Source organism: Bos mutus, chromosome 2 (assembly GCF_027580195.1).
Source record: "Bos mutus isolate GX-2022 chromosome 2, NWIPB_WYAK_1.1, whole genome shotgun sequence".
In the NCBI taxonomy this organism is placed as follows: Eukaryota; Metazoa; Chordata; class Mammalia; order Artiodactyla; family Bovidae; genus Bos; species Bos mutus.
The window spans coordinates 25,387,538-25,397,946 of record NC_091618.1 but is presented as its reverse complement, the minus strand read 5'-3'; the positions used below and the strand labels follow the sequence as shown (position 1 = coordinate 25,397,946).

General features: G+C 46.7%; 1 protein-coding gene across 1 annotated transcript; it reads right to left on the bottom strand.

Moving 5' to 3' along the window:
* Nucleotides 1–6,237: 6,237 nt before the first annotated feature.
* Nucleotides 6,238–7,269, bottom strand: RNF228 (ring finger protein 228). The gene has a single exon (XM_070380036.1). It carries the CDS (start codon nucleotides 7,267–7,269, stop codon nucleotides 6,238–6,240), a length of 1,032 nt encoding a protein of 343 aa, XP_070236137.1.
* Between the last annotated feature and the right edge of the window lie 3,140 nt (nucleotides 7,270–10,409).

Here is a 10,409-nt window from a genome sequence, read left to right as displayed (position 1 = left end):
AATTTAACCTCTAGACTTTTCCTGGTTATCCACATAATCCGCCCTCAAATCCCCACGTTGTCACCGAATTTTGATGACTCGCGGGATTTGGAAAAGCACACACTTATTTTGAGGGGCCGAGGGAGCCCACGGAAAAGCCTTGGGGAGGCGCAGCTTTCATCCCCACCACATTAGGAAAGACCACAAAGCGAGCCAAATTGGGCTGCAAATATTTACCTAACTTTCCTGGGAAGACAAAGTCAACACAAGTGTGTGAGTGTGTGTGTGTAGAGAGAGAAAGCGACAGAGACACAGAGAGAATGTCAGAAAGTAGAGCAGCAATCAAATAGTTATTCAAATTATGGCCACTTCCAAAAATCCAAGCATTTGTCCACAATCTCCCAGTTTCTAAGAAACGTGGCGGCCTTTCGTTCATTAAAGTGAGATTAGGGAGAACGTCGCATTTCAATAAAAAACGTTGTGAAGTCTAATGGCTTTCAAATCTCGCTGCCCAGTAGAATCACCTGCGGCGCCTTTTAAAAATACTGATGCGCCTCCCCTCCCTACCCCCATCCCTACTCCCAGACCAATTAAAGAAACGTCTCTGGGGGTGGGACTGGTGCTTTCGCTTTTTTTTTTTTTTCTTAAGCGCTCTAGGTAATTCTAACCTGCGGCCAGAGCCAAGAACCTCTGCTAAGGCTCCAATCAGGAAATAAGTTTGTTGTGTGTGAATTTAATAAGAAATTGGCTCTAGGGACAAATCTTCTTGCAGAGTTCAGTTCCCAAGTTTCTTCCACACAAAAACTATCTACTTCACAACTTGAAGTTAATCCTTCCCCCAAGCTGCAAGTCAGGTGCAATGGTTCTCTACCTCTCAAGTTTGACTGCAAACTACTTTTAAATACACGCACACTAGACATATAAATCCTATCAAAGTATCCTTTCCATATGATAAGGAGCTTCATCATTGTGGTCAGAGATAGCTGAGTCATTCAAATACAACCAGACCATGGTTCTTGAGATAATAATTGCTGAAATAAAAGTGTTCTGTTCTTGCAAAGATTAAATGCTTTCACTCCCGTTTATTTTGGAATGTGTGTTTGTAATATTAGGGGTTAGGAGAACTTTTTTGCACATCTTCTCTACGCTCTTTCTTCCCACATCAGCATTTCCCTTCTTCCACCCTGTGGAGATCTGGTATTTCTAAACCAAAGATAATCCAATTTTACATGCAAAGACAATTTCTTCTAAGGGAAGTGTGCACATTCTTCCTGAGCTCCTAGGAATATTCTTGGAAATTGAACATTAAACACTCTCATTTCCCTGAATGTATTTCAAGAATGATAGTGAATTTATGACAGAAAAAAATTTGCCTCTTGCCTCAGGTATAATTGATGGATAGAAACAATGCTAAGGGTATGTATTACAAAGCTTCCCTTAAATGAACAATGAGAAGAAATCTAGCAAAAGATAGATAAAATATCTCATGATTTCTTTATTCACATAACTCAGAACTAAGATCTGACTGCAGTCATTTCTAATACTCATTTCAGAAATATTTACTGTAGCAAATACTATTCTGCAGACAAACTCACACTATAACATATATAATAAAAACATATTATTTCAAAGAAAGAAGTATGCAATTTACCTTTAACAAGGATGCAGTTCAATGCCGAAGGCATGAACATAATTGTCTTTGTATCATAACAGAACTTTAAAATACAAATATTAGCTAATGGGAATTAAGTGATTAAAGAGGATGAGTTGGATCACAGACTAATGGGGGATTACTCAGCTACTGAGATTATAAATTTAGCCAGTCTATGAAGGATAATTTATGTAAAGTGGCAAAGACTGAAGAATTAATAACACAGGGGGTAACAAATAATGAGAAATTTGATAGATCTTAACGTAAATGTTGTGAGGAAATTTCACTGCAATGTAAACTTATCCCAAACATGTAGGTGCTACTGGCTTTGGAGTGGATGGTTCAGACATGCTTATAAAGAAGGAAGCCAAAAGGCATCACATCTTGAAATCTTGCAGTGCAGAAAATGATTGGAAATGGAAGCCAAATGTCTTTTAGTTTCTTCAGTGTCTACTTTCACTGACTATATTGCAATTAGAGTTTCATTGTGCGTGAACTGATTTTTATCAAAACTCAAGATGCTTTGGGGGTATATTTTTTCACCTTTGAAAACTCCAGATGAAGTTGGGAAAATCAATTGTTTACCTAAGTCCCCCAGGGTTTCAGGAGTTACTGAGTGGCAGTGTGCGTAAAGGGAGCCAAGGCATCTAACATTTAGTACAGGGTTTCCCATTAAGGCAAGTCAACAGACTAGTTAATTGTCACTTACCAAATACCTAGAGCTGGTTAAGGTTTTTGTGGATAGAGTGAGTGACCAGACAAGTTTTCTCCGCTTGTTTCCATTCTGGTTACAGGAGATTGAGATAAAGCATATAACAAATGCAACCACTGCAGATAGTAGTATTAAGAAAAAAGAAAACTTCAGTAGATATTCCCTTAGGAATAGAGTGGTGAGGGTAGATCTCTCTGTGCTGCTGTGCTTAGTTGCTCAGTCGTATCCTACTCTTTGTGACCCCATAGACTGTACCCACCAGGCTCCTCTGTCCATAGGGATTCTACAGGCAAGAATACTGGAGTGGGTTGCCAGGCCCTTCCTCAGTGGACTTCCCAACCCAGGGATCGAACCCAGGTCTCCCGCATTGCAGGCGGATTCTTTACCAGCTGAGCCACCAGGGAAGCCCTTCTCTGGGGAGGTGATATTGGACCCTTGCAAGCCTGAATGAAGCAAAACTATAGATCCACATAGGGATTGTTTCCAAACTATTTTCACCTGTATTCCCTCTTTTGTATACAAGGCCTTATATCAATCCCGAAAGGAAAGGAGGGCTGATCCTTTTTGTTCCCATTTTGTAGATGAAGAGCCTGGGACTCAAAGAGGTTAAATGACTTGCCAAGGTCCTTCCAAGAAAAGAGAAAGCCAGTTTTCAAACTCATAACTCCTGATGATGTTACTGATTTTTAGAATCCAAACCGATGTTCTTTATGGATGTGGACCCTGTTCACCAAATCATATTACATTCATAGGCCAAGTATTTAATCTATCACTCCAAGATGAGTTTCTTTCACTTGAAATTTAGATGCTATTGAAGCCTCATGATAATTCTACCTAATCATGATAATTCTACCTAACAGTCTCAGAACGTAAGCAGAACCTGGACGATGGAAACCACAAGTTCTTGAGCATGTGTGCAGCCCAGACCAGGTCTGGCATTTTGCAGTGACTTTACTGGTGGTTCATACTCAATAGCTAGAGATGTGCTCAGGACTGAGTTACTGCATTTTTATAAGAAAGGAGTCTTCCACTTTGACAGGAGTCCTCCAGACACCTACTTGGTCACTTCAACAATTACTGCTAAATTCATGCTCTAAGGTGATGGAATTCCAGGACTTTCCAAAGGAGATGGAAATGATGAGGTTATATCTGCAAAATGAGGGGGGATGGGCACCTGAATGCCAGAAAACCACTTAAAGTTGGAAAAATGTTTTCTATCACCTCATCCTGCCACTCAATTCCTGATAAAGAACTCAGAAATTAGCACTAAAACAAAGCAAAAAAAGTTAGCGAAGAAAAAAACAATCTCTCCATGTTCAGGTACTGAGCTCCTAATTGTATCTACTTGGTTTTAAAGTCTTCATATTTCTCATTATAAGAGCTTTACATGTATACAACCTATGAAAGAAGTGCAATGTGGCTTGTATTGTGACTCAAGCAATTCAAAGATCTCTTTCTCATTTATGAGCAATAATTCAGTTTATGTCATTGTTGTACCTTCCTCTCTGGAACACAGATTCAAGCAAGCTGGTCCCCAAGTAACTTTAGACAGACTTCTAGGTTGTCAATTTGAGGGAATGAAATAGCAAACACATGGGCGTGCACACATGTGGATGTACACTTGGTTACATCCACAAAGCCAAGTTCTGTTACTAGCACGTACTATACATATATGTGTAGTTGCACTTGTACAACTGAACATATGTGAATGCTAGAATCTCAGCACTGGAGGCAAACAAAATATAAAAGATAAAAATGAATATAGAAATTAAAATAGCACAAGTAACTTGGTGGAGGTAAAAGTAAATTAAAACCAACCTCTGGAATGTGATTGTTCATATTAGGAACCTGAAAATATTTTACAGAAACTGAGAACAAAATCTGACAACAGAGTTTCATTTTAGGGGAATTTTATAGTAGTGGGTGGGTAAAACTTTAAAATACAACAGATCTCACTTGGCCTTCAGGAGTTCCAGTAATCCCATGAAATGTCCTTGTAGTGCATTCCCACACGTGAATTATCTCTCTCTAAGCCCTATTCAAAATGTGAAATTAGAATCTGGTTGAGGATATGTGTATTTCAGAAAAGGAAGTGCGGCCCCAATAACATGGAGCAATTTCCCCATGAAATAAGTTTCATGAAAGTAGGTTTTTCTAGAAATGCTTCTTGTTTTTATTGACAGTGCAGACATAAAACACATCATATTGCAATTCCTAAATTGCAGCCATACCACACTTATCAATGGCCAGTAAATCACTTTAGGATAAATACAAACGCTCCATTCAAGTTCAGTTAATAGAATAGCATTCAAGTTCAGTTAATAGTCAGGATATCATGCAGACAGCTTGCATAAATACATGAGGAATAACAGCATACCCTCAGTAGCTTCTGTGGTGTTTAGGCATGAAAACTTTATCTTATTCCAAACTTCAAAAGATGGAATAAAGAATGTTTTCATATAAAACACATTTGGAACAACTGTTGTTTTTTTTTAAAAGCATCGAATCCACCTGCAACATACACTCCAATTCATCTTTTTAGTTACAAAACCGGATAGATATGTATTCTTTTTCATCTAATGTGATAAGAAGTGAACATTTCATTGATTTCTAACAATATCAAACAGCTACATTCAAAATAATATATATTTGTAATCAAAGGAAGAAAGACTTGGTATCTGATTTATCGGTTTCGTCTTTGGGCAGTATTTTCTTTTTTATCAGATAATTGAAAGTCAGTTATTTCACAGTATAAAATCTTGAATCAACTACCAACACGCATTTATTGTATGCCCCTCATTTCGAAATGTATTCGGACTAGAGCTACAGGAGAAATATTACTGCTTATCAAACAACTTTTCCAGAAATTTTAATGCACAAAATTTCCAGATTTATATACTCTAAAATAAATTATTTTAAAAATGAAATTAAGAAAAAAGGCAGGGGAAGCCTACAGTTTCTATTCTGCGCGAATAGCTTTCAGTATCTTCCAGGTGGGGGCAACAGTAAGTCAGTTTTGAGAAGAGAAGGGAGAACGGGCTCTTGAAGCTCCCTGAGTCCAGTTACAGAAGATGAAATGACTTCCTGGTAGCAACACCGAGAATAAAGCGATCACAAGTTTCCAGGAGGTGGGACTTCTTGGACTTTGTCGGGCCACTAACAGAAGGATCCACCGCCCATTGCGCTCCACCACCATTCTGCTCGAAATAATCTGGAGGCAGATGAGGGCGCGCACGCGCGCTGAACACCTGCTCAATTGTTCACAGATGCTGGGCGGTTGTTCTTTCCAGCCTCCCCACGCGTGACGCCCCCGAAGGTTGTACATCACTCTCAGCGATCCGGCTCACTCACTCTCCAGGACCTCCAGGGGGCAGGAAGACCTTTCTCTCACGTTCACATCTCATTCGTTCTTCCTCAGGACAGCTTAGGTCCATTCACAACTGCTGCGGGCTTGCGCGCGCGCGCACCCATATCCTTAAAGAAACGCCCAAGTCACGGCATTCAGAAAACCAGCTTCCAGGCCAGGCGATGGGTGTCCCACTCCTCTTTCCTCCTCTTTTTGCAAATCTTCGCACTCCGGAGAGGGATGATTTTGCATTCTGGCGAGGATGAGGGCGGTGCATGGAGGGGGCTGACCTTGAACAGTCCACGGAGATGTGACACCCCACCAGCATCCCTGCCTCTTCGGTTTCCCTCTCTGGCCCAGCGCGAAGTGGACGGTAAAGGCCAGAGAGGCGGAAAACCGAGGCTCCTCAGTGGCCGGGTGGCGAAGGGGTGCGCGTCCGGGGTCCAAGGGGAGAGGGCGGAGAAGCTCGATCGCACGGGACCAGAGGCCCCCTCCACTAGGGCCACGCGGGGCTAGAGGTGCACGAACGAGGCCAAGCGTGCGGCCCCGCTACGTACCGCTCCTGCCCGCACCGCTAGCCGCTGCCACCGCCCGCGCCCTCGGGCCGCCACCGCCCCCGGCAGAGCCCGAGGCGGCGCCCTCGGGCCGGTACTTGAGCCAGCAGATGATCCAAGTGATGACGACCGAGAAGAGGGCCAGGATGCTGGCCACCGACAGGCAGATGGGCCCCACGGGCGAGGGCGAGGGCGAGCCGGCTGCCGGGGCTGCACCAGGGGGCGCCCCGCCCCCCGGGGGGGCCCCGCCGCCGCCGCCGCCGCCGCCGCCGTAGTGGTTGACGAAGATGAGGCCGGTGAAGAGCAGCACCACCATGGAGAGGAAGGAGAAGACAACGCACACGCAGCCGGCGGTGAGCGCGGCGCGCTTGCAGTTCTGGCAGCTCTCGTAGTTGCCCGGCGCGCGCAGGCCGGCGCGGGCGCTTGGTCCTCCGGCCGCGTCCTCTGAGGACGGCTGCGGCGGCGGCGGGGCCGGGGCCGCGGCGGTCGACGGGGCCGAAGTGGGCGCTGGGCGGCGCGCGGGCAGCGGCGGGAGGCGGTCCTGGGGCAGCGGGTCGTGCGCGGCGCGGAGGGCCAGCGGGAAGGCCTCGGCGAGCTTAGTGTTGTTGGGCAGGCCGTGCACGCGGCTATCGGGCAGCGGCGTGCGGTGGCGACACACGGGGCAGGCGATGGCGCCGGGCGGGCCGTGCCAGGGTGGCGGGCGCGGCGTGCGCTCAGGCGCGGCGGTGGCGGCGGCGGCGGCGCGGAGCTGCAGCTGGCTCAGGCACTCCTGGCAGAAGGTGTGCAGACACGCCAGCAGCTTGGGCGCGCGCCGGTCTGCGTCGAAGTAGTTGTAGCAGATTTTGCACTCGTAGTCCTCCAGCGGAGGGAGGCCGGGGACCGTCACCGCTGCGCTCCGGGCTCCCGCGTCCCCGCCGTCCCCGGCTCGCGCCGCGGTGCCCCCCGCTCCGGTCGAGCTCCCGGGGCTGCTGGTTGGGTTCCGATCGCCGCAGCCGCCGCCGCCGCGGTCGCTCGCCGGTGCTGCCATGGCATGATCCGCCCCTCATCGGGGGCAAGGTGAGGCGCCTTGCTGCCCCTGCGCCGCCGTCTCGGCTCCAGGCGGGGAGGAGGCGCTTCTGCCGCCCCCGTCCGGCTGCTGTCGCCTGGCGGGGGAGGCACCGCTGGCTGGGCCGGGCGGGGGCGCAGCGGCGGCCGCCTCCCCCGCCCCCCCGACTCCCCCGAGGAGGAGCAGGCGTCGCGGTCCCTCCCAGTCCCCGGGAGCCTCTCTGCCCAGTCCCCCTTGGACCTCTCAAAGCGACTTCCCTGGCTGCTTTGGATGTCAGAATTGAGTCTTGAGGACGGGTGGGGAGTTGGAGGGGGGGCGATGCGGGAATGAAATTTGGGGTGCGGCTGCTTAAGGACCAGAAGCCAGTGCAACGCCCTCCTCACATTCGGAGGGGTAGTGGGAAACGTGGTCCTCCTTTTTCCTTCTCCTCTCCCGCTCGCCCCCTCCCCCTACATCCTTGCTGCTCTGTATTTATCCTCTGGAGTCAGGGGATACGACCCTGGCGGAGCCTGCGCTCCCCCCACCCCCCAGGAGCTCACCGGTGATGTAATACGGGACCCGCGCTGGGAGAGGAAGCGGCAGACTCCGCGGTGGCCGCAGCTGCGGTTCTTTTCCTTCGTGAAAACCGTGATCTCATTTCTCCGTCCAAGGGCGAAAGCCAGTCATCACCAAACCATTTACACTTTCCGCTTTTATTAGCAAAGCCAAGGCGGCCCTGCAGCGTTCTTCTCAGGGTGGAAGCCGAGAGATGGCATTTTCCTTTTAACCATCGAGAGGAAAATTTGGGAGCTGAAAAGTACGTTTTCCTCCCCTGAAATATCACTTCCTGAAGGAGGCATGAAGACAGTCGCTGATTTCCTGACGTTGACCCTTAGGGATGGAGGTCGCTACTTGGAGGCTGTGCATATGTTTACAGACCAGAGAGGGGAAATGTTATTGGCACAGAGAGGGTCACAGAATTTCAAGGTACAGCTTAAGTCTACCCCTGGCATCACTCCCCACTGTGGTCGACTTAAAGTTTTAACACACACATGTAGAGAGCTGAAAACTCCATGATTAACAGGAGAGGTATCTTCTTGATGTTATTAATTAAAACCAAGGGAAGCCCATGTGAGCAGTTTAGCAAGAAGTAGCACTTCTTGAAGGAACACTCAGGAGGGTACAGGAATGGAGGATGGGCATCTGAGGGGCGATGTTTAGATATTCCTAATAAGAAAGTTCTGTTCTTCTGTTTCTCCAGGTTGGTCCTCACTCTATGAAGAGAAAACCTCCCCAGCCCCAACAGGGAAGGGAAAGGGGAGAGCTCTCTGGGTTCCCATGAGATGAGAATGTTCCCACTTTCTCTCTGGATTCTCTGCAGCAGAAAGCAAGATACCCCAGGGGATATTTGTGGAAAGGATGAATGAATGAGAATCAAGCTGAAGGAAGAGAGAAGCTGAAGGAAAGGAAGACACCAACAAACCACCAATGTACAGATCAAAGATGGAATTATCATAAATAACTATCAGGTTATTTCTCTGACACTTGAAAATAAATAGACCTTTTACTCTATGTGAATAGAGAATGTGATTGACATGGTAAGTTTGAGAGACCTTAGGTGAGGCTCATTAAAAACCGTGAGCTTTCCATTTCCTAGTTTAAATTTTACTTTAAATTAAAAAAAAATTATACTTAAAAAAAAAAAAACTGTATCATTTTGTGATGGAGGCTGTGACAAGCAGAGGGCAGGGTAATGAACATCGTCAGAAGAAGACCCTAGTCTGGCCTTGGAATAGTACAAACTTTCACAAACCAACCTATTGTGGACAGAGTTAAGTTCCTGTCCTCGCCTCTCTTTCCCTCCTTTATCTGTTTGATTGTGAAAAGCCTCTGAAATTGCATTTAAAGCACAATTTTAAACTGGTTCTTCTAAATACTTTAAGCCCTGAGCAGCCCTAAGCTGAGAAGATAGATAATGCTGCTATAGGGGAAACTTTTCTTTTTAATTTTATGTATTTATAGTTTTGACTGTGCTGGGTCTTTGTTGCTACGAGGGCTTTTCTCTAGTTTCAGAGAGTGGGGACTAGTCTCTAGTGGTGGTGGGCAGGCTTCACTTGTTGTGAAGCAGGGGCTCTAGGTCATGCAGGCTTCAGTAGCTGCAATATGTGGCTCAGTGGTTGCTGCACATGGGGTTTTAGAGCACAGGCTCAAGAGTTGTGGTACACGGGCTTAGTTGTTCCGTGGCCTGTGGGATTTTTCCAAATCAGGGATCGAACCCGTGTCTCCTGCACTGGCAGGCAGATTCTTTACCACTGAGCCACCAGGGAAGCCCAAGAAAGAAATTTTTAAACAGGGCACGGGCAGAAGAGAAATTCGGAAACATGAGGGCCTTGTGTGCATTTATGTCCTTGTCCATCCCACCACCCAGTTCCTAAGACACTGGCAACCTCCGTGCCAAAGGGGACTGAAAGCGTTCCGAAGATCTACATATTCACATGTGGTGTGCATTTGGACAAAATGTTTAAGATTTCAAAATGTCACTCTATTATGCATTCTCACCACTGAATGAAAGAACTGAGGAATGGAGCATGTGGCTCCACCAGGGTTTCTCAGCCTCAGCTGTTGACATTTTGAGCTGGAGAATTCATTTTGAGGGTGCTGATGTATGCATTGTCAGATGTCGTGCAGCATCTCTGGCCTCCATGCTCTTGATGTTAATAGCAGCCCAGCGGTGACAACCAAAAATGTCCCATCAGGACATAATCACCCCTAGTTGAGGATTTATACAATAGCCACCAGTTTGGTTAAAATGAAACCAAAAGCAGAAACATCTCCCAAGTATTAACTGTGCAAGGAAAGTCATCAGCATTACCAAAGTAATTGGTTAATAGTTATGGTCTCCCATAGCTCATGGTCACTTAGATACCACGGCACTCTTTGAGATGTCCAGGCTTGGATTTTGTCAATAATATATTCTGTTGATGGGGTCATAATCAACTGCCAGAATTTGGGTTAACAAGACTGGAATTTACTCTGTGTTTGACAAGTTTTTTTTTTTTTAAACCAGCATTTCCAATTATTTTATATCCTAGTAGCAGACATTCACTTTTAGGACTCCCAAGGTGTGACATGGGGTTTCAGTC